Source organism: Cervus canadensis, chromosome 18, assembly GCF_019320065.1.
Source record: "Cervus canadensis isolate Bull #8, Minnesota chromosome 18, ASM1932006v1, whole genome shotgun sequence".
NCBI lineage: Eukaryota > Metazoa > Chordata > Mammalia > Artiodactyla > Cervidae > Cervus > Cervus canadensis.
The window spans coordinates 16,045,695-16,065,696 of record NC_057403.1 but is presented as its reverse complement, the minus strand read 5'-3'; the positions used below and the strand labels follow the sequence as shown (position 1 = coordinate 16,065,696).

Here is a 20,002-nt window from a genome sequence, read left to right as displayed (position 1 = left end):
AGTTAAAAAAAAAAGGATATCATTCAGTGATGGATCTCCAGATGTAGACCATCCTGCATTAGCTGGGGAGAGGTCCTAAATCCAGTGACGATGATGATGTCCTTGTAAGAGACGGAAGAGAAGCAAGCCACAGAGGCAGAGAAGGCCATGTGAGGACCAAGGCAGGAAGAGACCAGGAAGCATCCTCCCCTGGAGGCTTTGCAGGGATCGCAGCCCTGTTGACATCTTCATTTGGGGCTTCTGGCCTCCAGAACTGGGAGAAAATAAATTTCTCCTGTTTTAAGCCACTTGGTTTGTTACCGGCCACAGGAGACTAATTCAAGCCCTCCCCAAGCCAAGTCTCTGTATCCCTAAGCTCAGTGATCCTCCCAGACTAGAAATGTGAGCCCCTACAGTCAGATGCCTCAAACTAGCCTCAATTCCCCAGCTCAAACTTCTGGATCTCAATCCAATTACCTACCATCATGATGTTGGGGATCCACAGTCACCCCCAAATTTGTTAACTAAGTCCCGAGGCTCATCCAGCCCCCAAGTGTGTACATGGGTTCAGAGCCACTATCACCGTTGAAATAAACGATGGGGACTTCCCTGGTGGTCCATCGGCTGGGGCTCCATGTTTCCATTGTGGGGGGCGTGGGTTCAATCCTGGGTCAGGGAACTGGGATCCCACATGCCAAGTGTCGTGGCCAAAAATTAAAAATAAAAGAATTTTTAAATAATTAAAAAAAATAAGCAGTGGGACCCCCACTGGCAGTAATCCCCAACCTCTTCATCACCACAGTCTAAACAATACCCGACACTTGAGACACCTCAAAAAGAGACAGCTGGACCCCTGGTCTCAGTACCAAAGTAAAATAAGCATTAGAAACTCCCTAGTTGGTAAACCTAAAGTCAGCATCTGGGCTCCAAGGTCGGTTGACCCCAAACTAGGTATTGAGACCCCCACATTGAGCCACTCCTAAACCAGGCGTCTAGGCCCTCCAAGGGCTAAGCCTCAGTGTCGTCACCCCTTAACTAGGCGCCTGGGTGATGAGCCTCAGACACCACTGTGTGCTGTGCCTAGTTGCTCGGGGCTGTCCGACTCTGCGACCCCATGGACTGTAGCCCACCGGCTCCTCCGTCCATGGGGGTTCTCCAGGCAAGAAGACTGGAGTGGGCTGCCATCTCCTCCAACCCCCACAACAGGCAACTCCAAACTCCATCACCCCTAAACCGGATACAAGGAAGCCCAGTGACAGTCACTTCACACCTTGGCTACTAGGCCTCAAGGCTCAGTGAACCCCAAATTGTATGTATTAATTGGTTAATCCCCAGCTAGTCAAGCATTTCCCCTCTAAAATGTCCCCCAAAACTAGTCTTCTGATACACAAGAATGACACCCCCCAAGGAGGCATCTGAAGACAGAGTCAACTGCAGGTAACAAGGGGGGGTCCCCGTCAAACTTGACATCTAGGCCCCAGCTGTCATCCTGGGCTGGCACGTGGGCTCTCTGGTGGTCATCTCAACCTCACCATCTGGAAAGCCCATATTCGGCCCCCCAAACTAGACATTGGGGCTTCCCTGGTAGCTCAGCTGGTAAAGAATCCGCCTGCAATGCAAGAGACCCCAATTCAATCCCTGGGTCGGGAAGATCCCCTGGAGAAGGGCACAGCAACCCACTCGAGTATTCTTGCCTGGACAATCCCATGGACAGAGGAGCCTGGCGGGCTACAGTCCAGGGGTGGCAAAGAGTTGGACATGACTGGGCAGCTAAAGACAGCAAAACTAGACAGCTGAGCAGCTGCCTCAGCTGTCCCCAGACTAGGGCTCTGGGGTCCCAGGACCTGCCATCGGGATGCCAGGGTAAGTCACCTCTACGTCAGCATTTAGGGCCCCAGCGTTAGTTCTCAAATTAGAATGCAAAGATGGTACTGATGAATCTATTTGCAGGGCAGCAATGGAGACGCAGACATTAGAGAACAGACTTGGGGACACAGTGGGGGAGAGAGAAGGGAGGATGATCTGAGAGAGTAGCATTGAAACATACACATTACCATATGTAAGACAGGTAACATTACACATTACCCTAGGTAAGATAGGTAGCATATGGTAGGTAAGATAGGTAACACATGGTAGGACTGTAGCCTATCAGGTTCCTCCGTCCATCGAATTTTCTAGGCAAGAGTACTGGAGTGGGTTGCCATTTCCTTCTCCAGGGCATCTTCCCAATCCAGGGATCAAACCCGGGTCTCCCGCATTGCAGGCAGATGCTTTACCATCTGAGCCACCAGGGGAGTTGTAAGATAGACAGCCAGTGGGAATTTGCTGTGACACAGGGACTCAAAACCGGTGCTCTGTGACAACGTCGAGGGGTGGGATGGGGAGGGAGGTGGGAGGGAGGTTCTAGAGGGAGGGGACATAGGTATGCTTATGGCTGATTCATGTTGGTGTATGGCAGACACCATCACAAGATTGTAATTATCTTCCAATTTAAAATAAAATAAAACTAGAGTATGGACCACAGTCTCACCCCTAAATTTACCTGGCTTCAGGGCCCCACAGTCGGTAAAGCCACAGCAAGTCCCTCTCAGAATACACACCTGAAACCCATGGCAGGTCACCCACAAGCTTGGCATCTGGGCTCCCAGGGTCAGATACCCCCTACACCAGGGTGTGGGACACCCATGCTTAGCAAGCCCCAAACTTCAGTCAGCCCTAAAGTAATCAATAGGACCCCCAAATGAACATGTTGTTTAGTCGCTAGGTCGTGTCCGACTCTTTTGTGACCCGTGGACCGTAGCCTGCCAAGGCTCCTTTGTCCATGGGATTTCCCAGGCAAGAATACTGGAGTGGGTTGCCATTTTCTTTTCCCAGGGATCTTCCCAACCCAGGGATCGAACTCGCGTCTCCTGCATTGGCAGGCGGGTTCTTTACCACTGAGCCATCTGGGAAGCCCCCACATGAGCAAAGGGGCTGCCAGATGTGGTCACCACTAAACCCCAAGCCAGTCAGTCTCAACTGGACAGCTGAGTCCCCAGGCTTACCCAGACTTGACGGGAAAGTGCCCCAGGAGGCCCCTCCAGTCTTACCATCCAGGCTGTCTCCTGCTGTCCCCGTGGAAGTCTGCACTGTCACAGAGTTAGAACCTGGGCACCCAAATCAGGAACGTGGGCTCATGAGCAGCAAAACTTGGCAGGAGGGACTCCAGTCACCCCAAATTCAGGATCTTCCCAAAGTGGGGATCTGAGTCCCCAGTTTTCATCACCTGCAACAATGCACCTCAGCCACCACAACCACGTGCCCCCAGACTCGACCTTGACCTTCAGGATGCTGTTGCGTTTGATGAGGGCAGTTGAGCCAGCCTGATCCCCGAGCCAGAAAGCTCCACAGCCCACTGTGCCCCCGCCTCAGAGAGCCACTCCTCCCCCAAGGCCTGCATTTGGGTCTTGTCCTCGATCCCCACCCCGCACGCTGGGTATCTCTGCCCAGGACCCATCACCTCCACACTCACGTGCGGACGTATCCCTACCTTGAAAGCCCTCGGCCTTTCATGTTGCAGACATCCCCAGACCCAATCAAGAACCCCTCAAGTGGATCCTGGGCCCTGGGGTCCCAACCTCTTCTGTTCCACTTTTTTTTTTTTTTTTTTTGCCTTATCACACGACTTGCGGGATCTTAGCTCCTCAACTGGGGATTGCACCTGAGCCCTGGGCAGTGGAAGCTGAACCTCTGGTCTGCCAGGGAATTTCTTCTCTGCTTTCAACAGCCAGACTCTTCAGCTTCAGTAACCCCTAAACAGGGCTGCACACCCAGGCCACGCTTACTCAGGGACCCCACCCCTGGGTGCAGGAGACCCCTGATTGAGTCCGTCCCAGGGACATTCAGGCACCAGCACTCTCAGATTCAGCATTTGGAAGACGCCGCGTGCCCAGGCTCTACACCCCAAACCAGAGGACTCGAGTGACACTTTCTGCCTTCTCGGACTAAAACTGATTGTCCTTAGTCTGACCAGCTGCACAACCACACCCCCAGTCTCTGTGCCCCAAGCTAGACACCTGGGCTCCCCCTAACACCCACTACAGTCTGGACTCCTGGCCTAATGCCCCTAACTAGACCCTGAACCTTAATCTCTGTCATAAGAAACTAGGTCCCCCCACCCCCGTCACACCACCCTCAATGGAGCGCCAGACCCTTGGTATGGAAACATAACCCGTCTCCACAATGCCATGTGTCATCTTGAATCGGGTCATTGGATCCCCAGGTTGCGTCTCTCCAAGCTAGGCAATTGAGTGCTCATCTGTCACTCCAAAGTAGACTAGCAGAACCCCAGTCTCTGACCCCCAACAAGGTACTCAGCCTCTGTCACCCACAGGAAGCATGCTAGCCCCCCATCTCAGTTCCTTCCAACTCTCCACTGGCACTCCCACTCTCAGTTACCCCATCCATCACCCCCAAAGATATTTTGAGAACCCCAATTCTATCATTCCAAAGTAAATGGTTGGCCTCACAATTTCTGTCACCCTCAACTGAAATTGTTCACATACATATGTGCATGCTAAGTCGCTTCAGTGGTGTCTGACTCTGTGACCCCATGGACTGTAGCCCACCAGGCTCCTCTGTCCATGGGATTCTCCAGGCAAGGATACTGGAGTGGGTTGCTTACCCTCCTCCAGGGGATCTTCCCGACCCAGGGATCGACCTTGCGTCTCTTAGGTCTGCTGCGTTGGCGGGTGGGTTCTTTACCGCTAGTGCCGTTGTTCATGTGAATTGGCTCCAGATCCAGGGACGAGCAGTCTCTGTCACCTGGAAGGGAGAGATGCTGTCCCCCCACCTGTGTTACCTTTGATACCTGGTCTCATCACCTCGAACTAGACAGTTGATCCCAGTACCCATCTCTCCCAAATGGACAACTGAACCCTGATCACTGTCAACCCAAACTAGACAAAAGATGCCAGTCATCATCCCAGATTAGAAAACAAGACAGTTACCCCCAAAACACCCTGGATGCCAGTCTCTCAGTCCCACAACACAGACAATCACATCCCAGGCTTTGTCACCCCAGGTGCTCCCTGGGACCTCAGTCACTGTCATGTGAAATTAGACCCAGACCCCAACCTCGGTCACCCCAAATATGCTCTGGGACTTCAGTGTTTATTCCACAAAACTAGACAGACTTCAACCTCGGCCACCCAAAATACACTCTGAGATCCCAGTCACTGTCCTAACAAATGAGACAACCAGACCCCATTCTCTGTCTCCTTAAATATACCCTGGGACCCCAGTCTCTGATCCCCCAAACTAGACAACCTTTCTATCACCCCCAGTATACCCTGGGACCATGGACTCTGTCTCCCCAAAGCCACACAGCCATGCCCCTGGTCTCTCACCCCAAATACACCTTGGAGCCCAAGATTATGATCCCCAAAACTAGATAACAGATCCATAGCCAACCCCCCAAATATTCCTTGGAACCCCCAATTTGACCCTCAACAACCAGATTCCAGTCTGTCACTCCATATAGAACCAGAACCCTAAGCTCTGTCCCATGAAAGTAGGCAAGCAGACCTCCAGATTCTGTCAACTGAATGTCCCTGGAATCCAGTTTTTTCCCCACAAAAGGGTAAAATCAAACCCTCAGTCTCTGACACCCCAAATATGCCCTGGGACCCAGTCTCTGTCCCCCCTAAACAAGACAAGGGTACGTCTAGGCTCTGTCACTCCACACCAGGCACCTGGATACATAAAATGTCACCTCCAACTAGAGACCTGGTGCCCGGCCCCTGCAGCCTTCATATCAGTCAAACTCCAGTCTGTCATCCTCAACTGGTCAACCAGAACCCTGGTCTCACTTCTGCCAAACTAAACAAGCAAACTTCCATTCTATGTTACCCTAAAGGCAACCCTGAAGTCACAATCATTTCATCCCCAAATGAACAACTGATCCCTAATCTCCAAACGAGGCAACTAACCTCCAAGTCTCCATCGCCCTAAACCAGGTTCTGAATCCCAGAACCTCTGGTCTCTGACACCTCAGTCTAAACACATGAATCCCCATTTCTTTTTTTTTTTTTCTCTTCTGGCTGCCCTGGGTCTTCATTGCTCATGCTGTGCAGGCTTTCTCTAGTTTTGGTGAGCACGGACTTTCTCTAGTTGTGATGCACAGGCTTCCCACTGCAGTGGTTTCTCTTGCGGAGCACAGGCTCCTGAGCGCACAGGCTCCATAACTGTGGTGCACTGGCTTAGTTGCCCTGCAGCCTGTGGGATCTTCCCAGACCAGGGATCCAACCCATGTTCCCTGCATTGGCAGGCAGATTCTCAGCCACTGGGCCACCAGGGAAGTCCCTGAACCCCCACTTCTGATGTCCCAAGCCAGACATCTGGACCCCCAGGCTCTGGCACTTCACATTAGACAAAGAAACCCCACAGTCCTCTGAAATCTCATGACGATGGTAATCCTGGTCTCTGCCTCTCAAGACAGACAGGAGTCCAGTTGGTCTGTCATCCCAATGAGGCAACCAGACCTGTGGTGTCTGCCTCTTCATACTATCCAGGTGGTCACCCCAATGTCTTTCACCCAAACTAACACCCCTCTGCCCAGCGTCATCACCCTAAACTAGATAACCAGGCCTTTGGCCTCTATAACCCCGAGCCAGACAACCAGCCTTGTGTCTCTGAACCCCAAAAGAGATAATCAGACTACAAGTCTCAGACACCCCAATGGAGCCCACCAGACCCCAGTTTCTAGCGCTCCAAACTAGAAATGGAATCTTCAATCTGGCATCCCAAACCTTAGACTTTTGGCGTCTCAGCCTAACAACTAGACTACCATTCTGTCACCCTCAAAAAGACTAGACCCCAACTCTGACACCCCTAAAGAAACTCCGGAGCCCAGTCTTGGTCACCAAAAACTAGACAATAAGATCCTCAGTCTGTCACCCCAGACTAGACTAGTCCCCATTACCCCAACCTTGACAAGATCCCCAGTGCCTAATACCTCCCACAACTCTGTTCTCTGTCACTCCCAACCAGATAAGAGAGTCCCAGACCTGTCACTTAAACTTTGAGAACTAGGGACTTCCCTGGAAGTCCAGTGGTTAGGACTCCACACCTCCACTGCAGAGAGCGCAGGTTCAATCCCTGGTTGGGGAACTAAGATCCTACATGCAGCTTGCAGCGTGTCAAAAAAGAGAAAAATTTGAGAACCAGATCCAGTGTTTTTAATCTCAAACTAGACAAGCAGACATTCTTCAAACTAAAAAAAAAAAAAAAAAAAGATCTCCTGGGGAGTTCCCTGGTAGTCTAGTGGTTAGGATTCAGCGCTTTCACTGCCATGGCCTGGGGGTTCAAGCCCTGATTGGGGGACTGAGATTCCACAAGCCAGGTGACAGAACCAGAAAAAAAAGGCAAATGTTGTTTTAAAAAAAATCTCTCATTTGCTGTCACTTCACACTGGGCAAAGAGCCCCCCAATCCCTGGTGTCCTAAATTACACAAGGGCACCCCCAGGCTCTGTCACCACCAGCCAGACAGTATTTCCTGTCTCTGCCACCTCAAGGAAACAACCAGACCCCCATCAGGGGGCCCCCAGTGCAGGGGGCCCCCTACCTTGTCATCCCAGACTAGGGCCCTGGACTCCCAGTGTCACCAGGACTCCCAGTCTGTCACCTCAAGCCAGATAAATGACCTCCAACTTGACAACAGATCCTCAATTTCCGGGGCTTCTCAGGTGGTGCTAGTGGTAAAGAATCTACCTGGTAATTCAAGAGATCTGGGTTTGATCCCTGGGTCAGGAAGATCCCCTGGAGAAGGAGGTGGGCAACCCACTACCCATTCCAGGATTCTTGCCTGGAGAATCCCATGGACAGAGGAGCCTGGCGGGCTACAGTCCACAGGGTCACAAAGAGTCAGACACGACTGAGGAACTGAGCACCCCAATTTCTATTACCCCAAATCAGGGACTGGACTCCAAGCTGTCACCCCAAACAAGACAATCAGATGCCCAGTCTGACACCCCAGGTGAAGGGCAAGCACTCCCTGGTTCTGTCACTCTACACTGGACAAGTAGGTCCACTGTCCCTGTCACCCCAAACCTGAGCCAACGGGCTCTTCAGTCATGAAACTGACAGCCAGAGCCTCAATCTGTCACCCCGACCAGCCAGCTGGAACCCCAACCTCCATCACCAAAATAGACAACCAGACTTTTGGTTCTTGGTGAGACACCAAGTCCCCCAGTTTCTGTTACCCCAAAACAAACCTTTCAACTCCAGTTCAGGAAGGGATAGATAGGGAAGTGACCCCCTACTCATGAACAACCCCATGGAAGCTGCTGGTCTCAGTATCAGAATTAGGAACCTGGAGTCAGTCACCGCCAGATTAGGCCTCCGGCCCAAGTCCCAGCCTCCCACTCCCAGACCCGGGCTTTGACGCCTCGCCCCAGTGACCTCAGTCCCAGATCCTTGGGGCTCGGGCTTCAGTCACCTTCAAAGGAGGCAGTCTGACCGCATTCACTCCAGGCCCAGCGACGGAAACTGGGCAGAGTGACCACCCACGCTGATGGCAGGCTCCCCTGGGAATACTGGCATCTGGATTAACAAAATGAACACCTTCAGCCATCCTCAAGCTGGGAACGTGGCCTCTGAGCAGACCCAGGAGCCTGACCCGCAGCCGCAGACGCTCCAGGTCTCCTCTGCCAGGAGGAGCCCATCCCGGCGCGCTCCCGGGAGAAGGGCCGGAGGAAGCGCTTTTCCGCCCCCTGGTGGCAACCACTGGAACTGCGCCCCCGGTGCCTGGGAACACTGTGAACCTGTGAACCCGGACACACGAGCCCCCTGGTCTCCCCATTTTGCCGAAAGCCTGGGGGTTCCCCTTGCCTGCGCCCTCCCACACAGGCCAGTCACCAAGCCCCCGCCTTCATCTTCCTGAATCTTCTTTTCCTGTCCGTCCTTTCCATTTCACAGTCCCTGCCTCGTCTTCCCCAGCTTGGTTCCTGCTCCATGATCTTACTGCCTCCAGCCCATCTCCCACAGGACCCCAAAGGATAGTGTTTTGTTTTTGTTTTTTTTGCCACACTGCGCAGCTTGTGGGATCTTAGTTCCCCACTAGGGATTGAACCTGTGTCCCCTGCAGAGGAAGCACAGAGTCTTAACCACTAGACCTCCAAGGGAAGTTGCCTGGGGATATTCCTGACATTCATACCTGACCTTCTCCCTTCCTTGCTCAAAAGCCTTCCATAGTTTCACATTGCCTTAAGCTATAGTTTAAAAGCTCCGCGTGGCTCCCAGGTCCTGCCTGCTCTGGCCCCTGGCATCCTCCTCAGGGTCACCCCTTTATCACTCCCTTCACCGCAGCCACAGCAGTGCCGTGTCATTGAGCAAGTCCTGCCTCAGGGCCTTTGCACTTGCAATTCCCTTGAGCCAGAACACTCTTTCCCAAGACCTCTGAGGGGCGAGCTCCTCCTCACTGCCCGCAAGTCCCTGCCCCTCCACTCTAGTCTAGCCCCTGCCTTCCACAATTACCCTTTAGTCACATCCAGTCTCCTGTTTCATAGGCTTGGCTGTCTGAGAGCTTCCTATTGGTTGGTTGTTTGGCCCATGAATGTGAGTTCCAAGAAGGCAGGGCCTCAATTGTGGTGCTGTTCTTTCTTCAACGGTGGTGCTGTTGTTTTTAAGCCAGCATGTCTAGTAGAAACAGGATAGCAGCTACAGATGTAATGTTATATTATTTACCTAATCACACTTTTTGGCCATGCTGTGCGGCATGCGGGATCTTAGTTCCCTAACCAGGAATCGGACCCTGGTCCCCATAGTGAAAGTGCCAAGTCCTAACCACTAGACCACCAGCGAATTCCCTGACATTTTAAAAAGTAAAGAAAAAAGTGAAAATACTAATTTACCCTAACATATCCAACCTTAGCATATCCAACAGGTACCCAACGTATCTACCAGCTTCCCAGGTGGCTTAGTGGTGAAGAATCTGCCTGCAATGCAGGAGACTCCGGTTAGAACCCTGGGTTGGGAAGGTCCCCTGGAGAAGGAAATGGCAACCCACTCTAGTATTCTTACCTGGGGAATCCCACAGATAGAAGAGCCTGGTGGGCTACATTCCATGGGGGTCACAAGAGTTGGACATGATTTAGCGACTAAACAACAACAACATCCAACCGATTATCCTTCCAACACATAACCAATATAAAAATTATTAATGAGATATTTTACACTCTTTTCTGACTAAGTCTTTGAAACCTGGTGTGTATTTTATACTCACAGCACGTCTCAATCCAGATCAGCCATGTTTCAAGTAGCTCGTAGCTATATATGGCTATGAAGTCACTCAGTTGTGTCTGACTCTTTTGCAGCCCCACAGACTGTAGTCTGCCAGGCTTCTCTGTCCATGGGATTTCCCAGGCAAGGATACTGGAGTGGGTTGCCATTTCCTTCTCCAGGGGATCTTCCGGACCTAGGGACCGAACGCAGGTCTCCTGCGTTGCAGGCAGACTCTTTACCGTCTGAGCCACCAGGGAAGCCTGCCATACCTGGCTGATGGCCACCATATGTGACGGAATTCTGGAACAATACTGGGCACTCAGTTCAGTTCAGTCACTCAGTCGTGTCCAACTCTTTGCGACCCCAAGAACCGCAGCACGCCAGGCCTCCCATCCATCACCAACTCCCTGAGTTTACCCAAACTCATGTTCATTGATTCAGTGATGCCATTTAACCATCTCATCCTCTGTCGTCCCCTTCTCCTCCTGCCCTCAATCTTTCCCAACATCAGGGTCTTTTCCAATGAGTCACCTCTTCGCATCAGGTGGCGAAAATATTGGAGTTTCAGCTTCAACATCAGTCCTTCCAATGAACACCCAGGACTGATCTCCTTTAGGATGGACTGGTTGGATCTCCTTGCAGTCCAAGGGACTCTCAAGAGTCTTCTCCATCACCACAGTTCAAAAGTGTCAATTCTTCATCACTCAGCTTTCTTCACAGTCCAACTCTCACATCCATACGTGACTACTGGAAAAACCATAGCCTTGACTAGATGGATCTTTGTTGACAAAGTAATGTCTCTGCTTTTTAATATGCTGTCTAGGTTGGTCATAACTTTCCTTCCAAGGAGTAAGGGTCTTTTAATTTCATGGCTGCAGTCAACATCTGCAGTGAGTTTGAAGCCCCAAAAAATAAAGTCAGCCACTATTTCCACCGTTTCCCCATCTAATTGCCAAGAAGTGATGGGACTGGATGCCATGATCTTAGTTTTCTGAATGTTGAGCTTTAAGCCAACTTTTTCACTCTCCTTTTTCATTTTCATCAAGAGGCTCTTTAGTTCTTCTTCGCTTTCTGCCATAAGGGTGGCGGCATCTGCATATCTGAGGTTATTGATATTTCTCCCGGCAATCTTGATTACAGCTTGTGCTTCATCCATACCAGCGTTTCTCATGATGTACTCTGCATATAAGTTAAATAAGCAGGGTGACATTATACAGCCTTGACGTACTCCTTTTCCTATTTGGAACCAGTCGTTGTTCCATGTCCAGTTCTAACTGTTGCTTCCTGACCTGCATACAGGTTTCTCAAGGGGCAGATCAGGTGGTCTGGTATTCCCATCTCTTTCAGAATTTTCCACAGTTTATTGTGATCCACACAGTCAAAGGCTTTGGCATAGTCAATAAAGCAGAAATAGATGTTTTTCTGGAACTCTCTTGCTTTCTCGATGATCCAGCAAATGTTGGCAATTTGATCTCTGGTTCCTCTGCCTTTTCTAAAACCAGCTTGAACATCTGGAAGTTCACATATTGCTTAAGCCTGGCTTGGAGAATTTTGAGCATTACTTTACTAGTGTGTGAAATGAGTGCAGTTGTGTGGTAGTTTGAGCATTCTTTGGCATTGCCTTTCTTTGGGATTGGAATGAAAACTGGCCTTTTCCAGTCCTGTGGCCACTGTGCACTCGGTGGACCCTCAATAAACACTTGCTGAAAAGAATTCTGAACTAGTGAGTTTTGACGAGACCGGAGGTTGGGGAGGCCAGCCTCAGCTGGCTGTGTGGGGCACTGTGCCTCTGCTAGGCCGCTTCACCTGCGGCTCTTCCTGTGGCCGGCTCTGGGTCCCTCAGAGGGCACGGGAATGTCACCTCCTGAGAGAGCCCTCCTAGACCCGCCCCTCTGAAGTAGCTCTTCAGCCCCGTCTGTCACTTCTTTGTCGTCTCGCCTGCCAACTGCTTTCCCTGCCACGTGCCTTTCTTCTTAGTCCGTGGTTGTACCACAGCGGCCTTCACGTTACAGCGAAGAGCCAAGTGCGTCTCTCTCACCTCACTCAGGAAAACCAACGTCCCTCCCCACCAGAGGGAGGGCAGTCCTCCCGTCCACCCGCCCCCGTCTGCTCCAGCCACACGGGCCCCCCGCTGTTCCTCAGACCTCCAGGCCCACTGCTGTCTCCTGGCATTTGCACCTACTATTTCCTCTCACCAGAACGTTCTCCCTCTGGGAGGGAGGGATCTGTGGCTGCTCCCGCTCTCAATTTATTATTATTCAGGGGCTTCCCTGATAGCTCAATTGGTAAAGAACCCGCCTGCAATGCAGGATACCTGGGTTCGATCCCAGGATACCTGGGTTCAGTCCATGGGGTCGCAAAGAGTTGGACACACCTGAGCGACTTTCACTCACTTCACAAACTAAAGGTGATTAGCCACCAATATCTAAGTGTGAAAGCTAGTAGGTCTTTTTTCAAAAAAAATTTTTTTTCCACACCACATGGCTTATGGGATCTTAATTCCCTGACCAGGGACTGACCCTGGGTCCCTGGCAGTGAAAGCAAGGAGTCCTAACCACTGGACCACCAGGGAATTCCCTCCCTCACTCAATTTTTTTTTTTAACATGATTTATGTATTTAAATTGTTTGGCTGGGCTGGGTCTTCCTTGCTGTGCACGGGGCGGGGGTCGGGGGCTTCTCTCGTTTCAGAGTGGGGCCTCTAGGTGCGTGGGCTCAGTAGCTGTGGCACATGGGCTTAGCTGGCCCGCAACATGTGGAATCTTCCTGGCGTAGGGATCAAACTGGTGCTCCCTGCATTGGCAGGCAGATTCTTAATCGCTGGAACCACCAGTGAAGTCTGCTCACTCAATTTAAGTCTTCACTGAACATCACCTCAGGGAAGCTTCTTAAACCTATAACTCATTTCTAGAACTTCCTCTATGAAGAGTTACCATGAAGATGGCGATCCTTAGAGAGGCTTTGTTTCTGTAGTGGCCCTTGTCTGGCCTCTGGGAACCTGGATTTCGGCAGGGTCCTTGCTGCTCCCTGAAAGAATGGCTCTTGTGTCTACACTGTTTGTGCAAACCACATTGTTTATGCTGAAGACCTGCTTTTTTCTGGGTACTGAGTCTGTGATGAACTTCTCTGCAGACAGCATTTCACTGTTGTGGCGACTGCACTCAATCTGGTGACTGCACTGGGAGAGGGCTCTGGGAAGCTTGTGGTTTCTTCTGGACTTCGCCCCACATGCCTTTTTTTTCTTTGCTGATTTTGCCTCATAGGTAACAGTGCCTGTAATGCAGGAGAACTGGGTTTGATCCCTGGATCGGGAAGATCCCCTGGAGAAGGGCATGGCAACCCACTGCAGTGTTCTTGCCTGGAGAATTCCATGGACAAAGGAGCCTGGTGGGCTACAGTCCATGGGGTCACAAAGTGTCGGACACAACTATGCGACATTTTGCTTCATAACCTTTCATGATAATAAATCACAGCTGTGAATACGGTTGGTGCCCGAGTCCTGAGTCCTCCTAGCAAATCATGAAACATGGGGGTGATCTCAGGGGCCCGACATACTCTTTTCTCCTCCTTAGAACTTGTCGCCACTGACCATCCTATTTGCTATTTATCTTGCTTATTGTACACTTCCCACCCCCACCTGTGTCCATGGCCCACCCCCACCTTCTTGGTCTCTGTAGGACCCCAGCATCACCAGCACAGACCCACAGAAGACCTCGGGAGAATATTTGCTGAACAACTGTTAACAGTTTTATTCCCAAAGCTGGAGTCCCTCCCTGGTCTTGATGTGGGAAAGGGGCCTTTGGCCGGAGCTGCAGAGCTGAGTGGGACCGGGGTGAACAGGGGCAGCTGGCTCGGGAGGCTGGCGGGCCTGCGAAGCCACATCACACGGGTTCCATCTGCAGCTCCTCCCCGTCCACAGCCTCCATCTGGTGGAAGGCGGCGTGGGAGCCGATGACTACGAGAGTGGCTCCTGCAGGCAAATGGGCAGTTCAGGGCCTGGTGGCCTCACCTGGCCCCCACCGCCCACAGCGCTGCCGGGAGCCTGTACTCACCCAGGACCCAGAAGACGGCAGAGCCCGCGCCAGCCAGCCAGAAGAAGGGAAAGGAGACGCCCCCGGCCAGGGCATACTGATGGGCAGGGCTCACCTCACGGCCTGCGGGGCAGAGGGCACTGGGGCAGCTGTTCCGACACGTGCCTCCCTCCAGAGTAACCCCTGATGCTCCCCCAAAACTCTGGTCTTGCAAGCTCCAGGAGCCTCAGGGTCTAATCTAAACTTGTGCCAAGGCCCTCCAGCCCTTGGCCCCACCCACTGACCGTGGGAACACAGAGTGCCTTCCTCAGCCCCCTGCCCTCTGCCCTTCAACCCCACTTCTGCTAGGAAGCTCCCAGCCTCCCTCTCCTGACTATAGTTCTCCTGCTCCAACCTGCCCTCGCACAGATCTGGAACCTCCGACTGGCAGCCCAAGAGCCAAGTCTGACCTGGGGATGTGTCTTCTGAGTCTGCACATTATTCCACCAGAATTTGGTTTGTGGCTGCCGGAAAAACTGGATAATTTCACATAACAATAGGCCGGCCCTCTGTATCCACGGATGGAAACCCGTGGATCATTGTACTACGTCATTTTTCATAAGGGACTTGAGCATCGGTGGACTTTGCCATCCATGTGGGGGCTCCTGGAACAATCCCCTATGGACACCAAGGGGCGGCTGTACAGAAGTCTGGCTTCTCGTGGTGGAGTGGAAGGTCGGATCTGCAGGTACTGGTGGCAGCAATGGCTGGAGCCAAGTCGTGTCTATGCTCCAAGCGCTCCCTCCATGCCCTGGGCTAGCCTGACGCGCCCCTCCACCCAGCCCACCTTTGTCGTGTACATGACCAGCAGGCTTCTGAAGCATTCTATCTTAGGTCTACCTGTCCATCTGAGCCCAATTCCCCCTTATCCCCACTCCAAAGCCCTTGAGCATCTCCTAGTTGGGAACTCAGGGCCGTCTGTTATTTCTAAATCCTCTGCCAGCACTGCACATAATGTGTGACTTAGTTCCCTGACGGGGGATGGAACCCATGCCCCCTGCGTTGGAAGCATGGTCTTAACCACTGAACCACCAGGGAAGTCCCCAGGCCTGTCTTTCTTCTCAGCGGTGTTTCCGGTGCCAGTCTTGGACCACCTGAGCCACAAGGCTCAGCTTCCCTCTCTGAGAAATCCCAAGATTTCCACTTCTACCCCACGAAGCAGGAAAGGGGGAGCACGGATATAGGCCAGTGGGAAGTCGCCACCTGGTGGCCGATGTGGGTACGTGCAGCTGACGTTTTTGGCAGGAGGTTTAGGCAGGAGGGAGAGGGAAGGAGGAGGTTTTGAGGATTCAGGCGGAGGTGGGTTCTGGGGTATCTTCTGCACTTGGGAGATAGCAATTTTGGGGGGCTGAGAGTGGGTGGGAGCATCAGGTGTGTCTGAGACTTTACGGGACCGAATTTGGAGGAATCTAGTGTAGATAGAGGCTTGGGCAGACGTGGGTTCAAAAGGACCTGGGTTTGATGTAAAAATGTTTGCGTTCCAAGAGACCAGGGTGTGAAGAGTCTGGGCAAGGGATTTCTCACCGAACAGCACAAACTTGGACTGCAGCGTGCGCAGATAGAGGATGTAGCAGGCGCCAAAGAAGACAGCCAGAGCCACCAGCAGCATGGGAGACGTCGCCCTGGAAGCGGGCAGGGAGCCATGCGTCAGGGAGCTGGGGCTAGGCCAGACAAGGAGGCCCTGACCTTCCCACCGGCGGATGGCAGGAGATCTGCTTGGGGCTGGGGAAGCCTAGGTCACATTTGGTCACACTGAATCCTGGCCAGGTTGATGGAGGGGACTAGGGACCTGGCCCTTCGGTGAAAACTTCCGGCAGAACTATCCCACGGGAATGGGGCCTGGGCAGTGAGAGGTGGGGCCGGATGCAGAGGGCGGGGTCGGCCAGCGCGGGCCACGCAGCCTGGTGGGGGTGGGGACGGGGGCGCGGACGGGCCGCAGAGGCACTCACACACAGTACAGGATGAGGCCCAGAAACACGAAGACATAGTTGCTCTGGTAGTACTCCACGTTGCGTACGAGGCGCTGGCACAGCTCGCCCAGGTTGCGGGGCCGCGAGAAGCGCCGCTGGTCCACGAAGGAGCCCCAGGACCGGATGGTCGCACGGCGCCGCTCCAGCCACTCACGGCCCGCGCCAGATGGAATCAGTTTCGGCAGCAGGGTCCTGGTGGGTGAGGGGCCACGTCAGCGATCGACCGACCGGGATGGAGTCCGGACCCCCCAGCAAGAAGAGGACCGAGGGGGCCGGACTCCGGGGTTCTGGGGTGGATAATGGTCCCAGGCTCCTAGATCTCAGGGGAGATAGGGGCTGAGGGCCCAGACTCCAGAGTCCTCGAAGAGGACAACAGAGGCCCAAACTCTTATGTCTAGAGGCCGGGATTCCTAGGACCCCCAGGGAGGAGGGGTCGGGGGACCAGGACTCCCGGGTCTCGGTTGCTCACGCGGCGCTCAGTCCTTCCGCCTCGGCATCCCTCTGCTGGTCCTTCTCGGCCGCCATGTCTGTGTTGTCTGGGGAAGAACTAAGGAGCCCAGGGCTCTGCAGACCCCGCGGGCCCCGCCCGAGCCCGGCCTCACCCAGCAGAGCTGGAGCGGACGTGTAGTCGTTCTGGAGCCGCTGGGGAACGGTAGTTCTGCTGTCGAGCATTATGGGAGTTGTAGTCCTGATGGTGCCGGCGAGAATAGGCACCATGATGGCGGTGTGACTCGCGACGCACTTTGGGAGTTGTAGTCGTGTAAAATAACCCAGAGCCCCTCTGAGCATTGTGGGAGTTGTAGTTTCCGAATTAGGACGCGTGGAGTCGGGGAAGGTGGGCTGTCAAGAGTCAGGGCGTTAGGCGAGCTCTAAAGGCAAGACGACGCTGTGTACTCCCCGTGCAGGCTATAATGGGGACCGTGTAGAGCTGTCATTCTGTCTCTAGGAGGTATAAAAAAACACTTGATAAAACACTCAGATGTTCTGATTCAGCAGATCTAGGGCGAGACCCTTCATCCGCGTTTCTAACAAGTTTCTAGGTGATGTTGATGCTTCTGTTCCATGGCCCACATTTTGAATAGCAAGACTGTAAAGAATTCGTGGGAGTCTATTCCTTCCTTCTTTAAAAGGCTAGTGATGGGGCCGTGGTTGCTGGAGGGGGTGTCTAAGGTGGGGAGCAAAGCTTCACCCCCACCCTTGGGCTCCCAAGGTAGAATCTATTAGGATTAGGAATCTAGGCATGCCCCTGCTTTAGTTAGGGTGGAGGGAAGTGTAGGAAAAGGCTGAGATTTTTTTTTTCATTTTTTCATTCAGTTTTATTGAAGGGATGAGAATTTTTTAAAGATGTAGATGTCATAACTAAAGGAGCTGGGATTCTGGGGTCAGAGGTCAAACTTCAAGCTGTGTTGACCTCATCACCTCCCTGAACCTCAGTGTTTTCATCTGGACAGTAACGATCCTGGGGGTACCACACTCATGGGATTGAGATTGGGTTGAATGATTCATGTAAAGTGCTTGAAAGAGTCTTGATATTTCACAACTGTTCGATAAACAGTAGTCCATGCTATTGCCACTACATTATCATGGCTGTTATAATTATTTCTAGAGTTCAGCTTTGTCAAAAAATTTTAAAAATTTTATTTGTTTATTTTGGGCTACATCAACTCTTAGTTACAACACATCAACTCTTAGTTACAACTCTTAGTTGCTTTGTGACATGTGGGATCTTGGTTCCCAGACCAGGGATCGAACCCAGGTCCCCAGCATTGGAAGGTGGATTCTTAAGTACTGTATCACCAGGGAAGTCCCAGACTTCTCACTAGCCCCTTGGATGTTCCAAACAGTGGCTGGTGTCTGAGACATGGGCCTTTCTTTCCCCTGGTTCCCAAAATCTTAACACTCTCAGTCTTTGCCCCTGCTGCGGGGTGAGTTGTAGAAAACCAGCCAGAGTTCTAAGGGGGTGCACCAGAATGACCTCAAGAAATGTGTAGAAGTTTCAGGAAGCCTGGGCTTCCTTACACAGACTGAGAACCTCATTTTCCAAGGCTGGGTGGGGCTAAAGGAAAATGCCCAATGAGATATTTGGTGGCTCAGATGGTAAAGAATCTGCCTGCAATGTGGGAGACCCGGGTTCGATCCCTGGGTCGGGAAGATCTCCTGGAGATGGGAACGGCTACCCACTCTAGTTTTCTTGCCTGGAGAATTCCATGGACAGAGGAGCCTTGCAGGCTATGGGGTCAAGTGAGCAACTAACATTTTCACTTTTCCTCTTTGTTAACCGCAGGCTTTTAGTAGAAGCTTGTTCAGGTTTCCCACTTGGGTCGAGTTGGGCTTCTGGAAATCGGCGTATGGGGTTTCCTGTGAGTCCACAGTTAGTCCAGAGCATTAATGGGGGAGCAGCCCCCTGATTTCAAAGTAATGGGAGCAGTGGAGGTAACTGGAAGAGCCCCCAAGAGGAAGATGAGTCTTGAGGAGCAGAGGGTTGGAGGCAGAGACCCAACTGCCTTCTTCCAGGGCCAACCTTGGGGAAATGGGATTTAATTTTTGTTAAGCTCTGGGGCTTCCTCATAGAATACAAATAAAAGTAATTTCACTCATAACTCATGTTTGTGTTCCTGTGAGTACTCGCTCAGAGCAGAGCACATAACAAGCAAAGGCCTGGAGGTGTCAAAAGGCATGGGCTGTGGACGGTGGGGTCAAGAGGCAAGGACATTGTGGGGAGGGACCCTCTGAGTGGAGCAGGGGGGACTTGGCATAAGGGCAATGGGAGGGAGGCGCCCCTTGAAACAGGGATTGTGGGAGGAAGCCCTAAGGCGGAGATATTGTGAGAGATGGGAAGATCCCTGAGACAGGGGGATGAGGGGAGACCAGGGAAAAGGGGCCTATGGCAAGCAAGCCATGAATTAGGGGGATGGCCAGAGATAAGGGAGTCCCTCCAGCCTGAGGCCTCCTTCCTGCCTCTTGGATCCCTGGAAGAAATGGAGCCGGGAGAGTAGGAAGATAGACAATCGGAAATCTGGGTTATGTATCTGCTGTGTGACCTCAAGGAAGTCCCTGCCCTCTCTGGGCCTCAGATTGCTCACCTGTCTATGGGAGTATTCCTCATCCTGTACCTGATGAATAAAGGAGGTTCTCTGGCCTCCCTAAGGGATGTCCAGGCTCACAACACTTACCAGGACCAGGCTCTGCCCTGGGCATCACAGGCGGTGTCTGGTCACGGCCCCTATCCTCCGACTGTCTTCCCCTTCAGATTAAGGCACTCTTCCTCAGCACTGTCTTGTGCAGTGGGCATGCACACACACTCACACTCATGTGGACTCTCAGCATCCCAGACATTTGGGCTGGGAGGCAGGTAGGCCAAGGACCAGCCCCAGGCCCTCCTCTCACTGCCAGCTCTGTTAGAAAGGCCGTCTCAAGGGAAGTGGTAGGGCTGCCCAACCAGAAGGGCTAAAATTCAAAAGACTGACAATAGCAAGTATTGACAAGGATGTGGAGCAACTGGAACTTTGATACATTGTGGCAATGCTGATGACACAAGAGCTTTGGAAAGGGCTGGCTATTTCTGTGAAAGGTAAACACAGTCTACCCCCAATCAGCAATTCCATTTCTAGGCATGTACCCAACAGAGATGCCCACATGTGTCATCAGAGGATGTTACTAGAATGTTCCTAGAGGGTCCCAAAAGGGAAACAACAAATCCATCAACAGGAGGATGGATTGACAA

At 52.4% G+C, this 20,002-nt stretch overlaps 1 protein-coding gene across 1 annotated transcript; it reads right to left on the bottom strand.

The window, feature by feature from the left end:
• Positions 1–13,962: 13,962 nt before the first annotated feature.
• RABAC1 (Rab acceptor 1) lies at positions 13,963–16,941 on the bottom strand. Its single transcript, XM_043435096.1, has 5 exons — positions 16,748–16,941; positions 16,258–16,470; positions 15,833–15,930; positions 14,291–14,392; positions 13,963–14,208 (listed from the first exon to the last, which is right to left on the bottom strand). Exons 1-5 carry the CDS (start codon positions 16,801–16,803, stop codon positions 14,120–14,122), a joined length of 558 nt encoding a protein of 185 aa, XP_043291031.1. The 5' UTR covers positions 16,804–16,941; the 3' UTR covers positions 13,963–14,119.
• Positions 16,942–20,002: the final 3,061 nt, after the last annotated feature.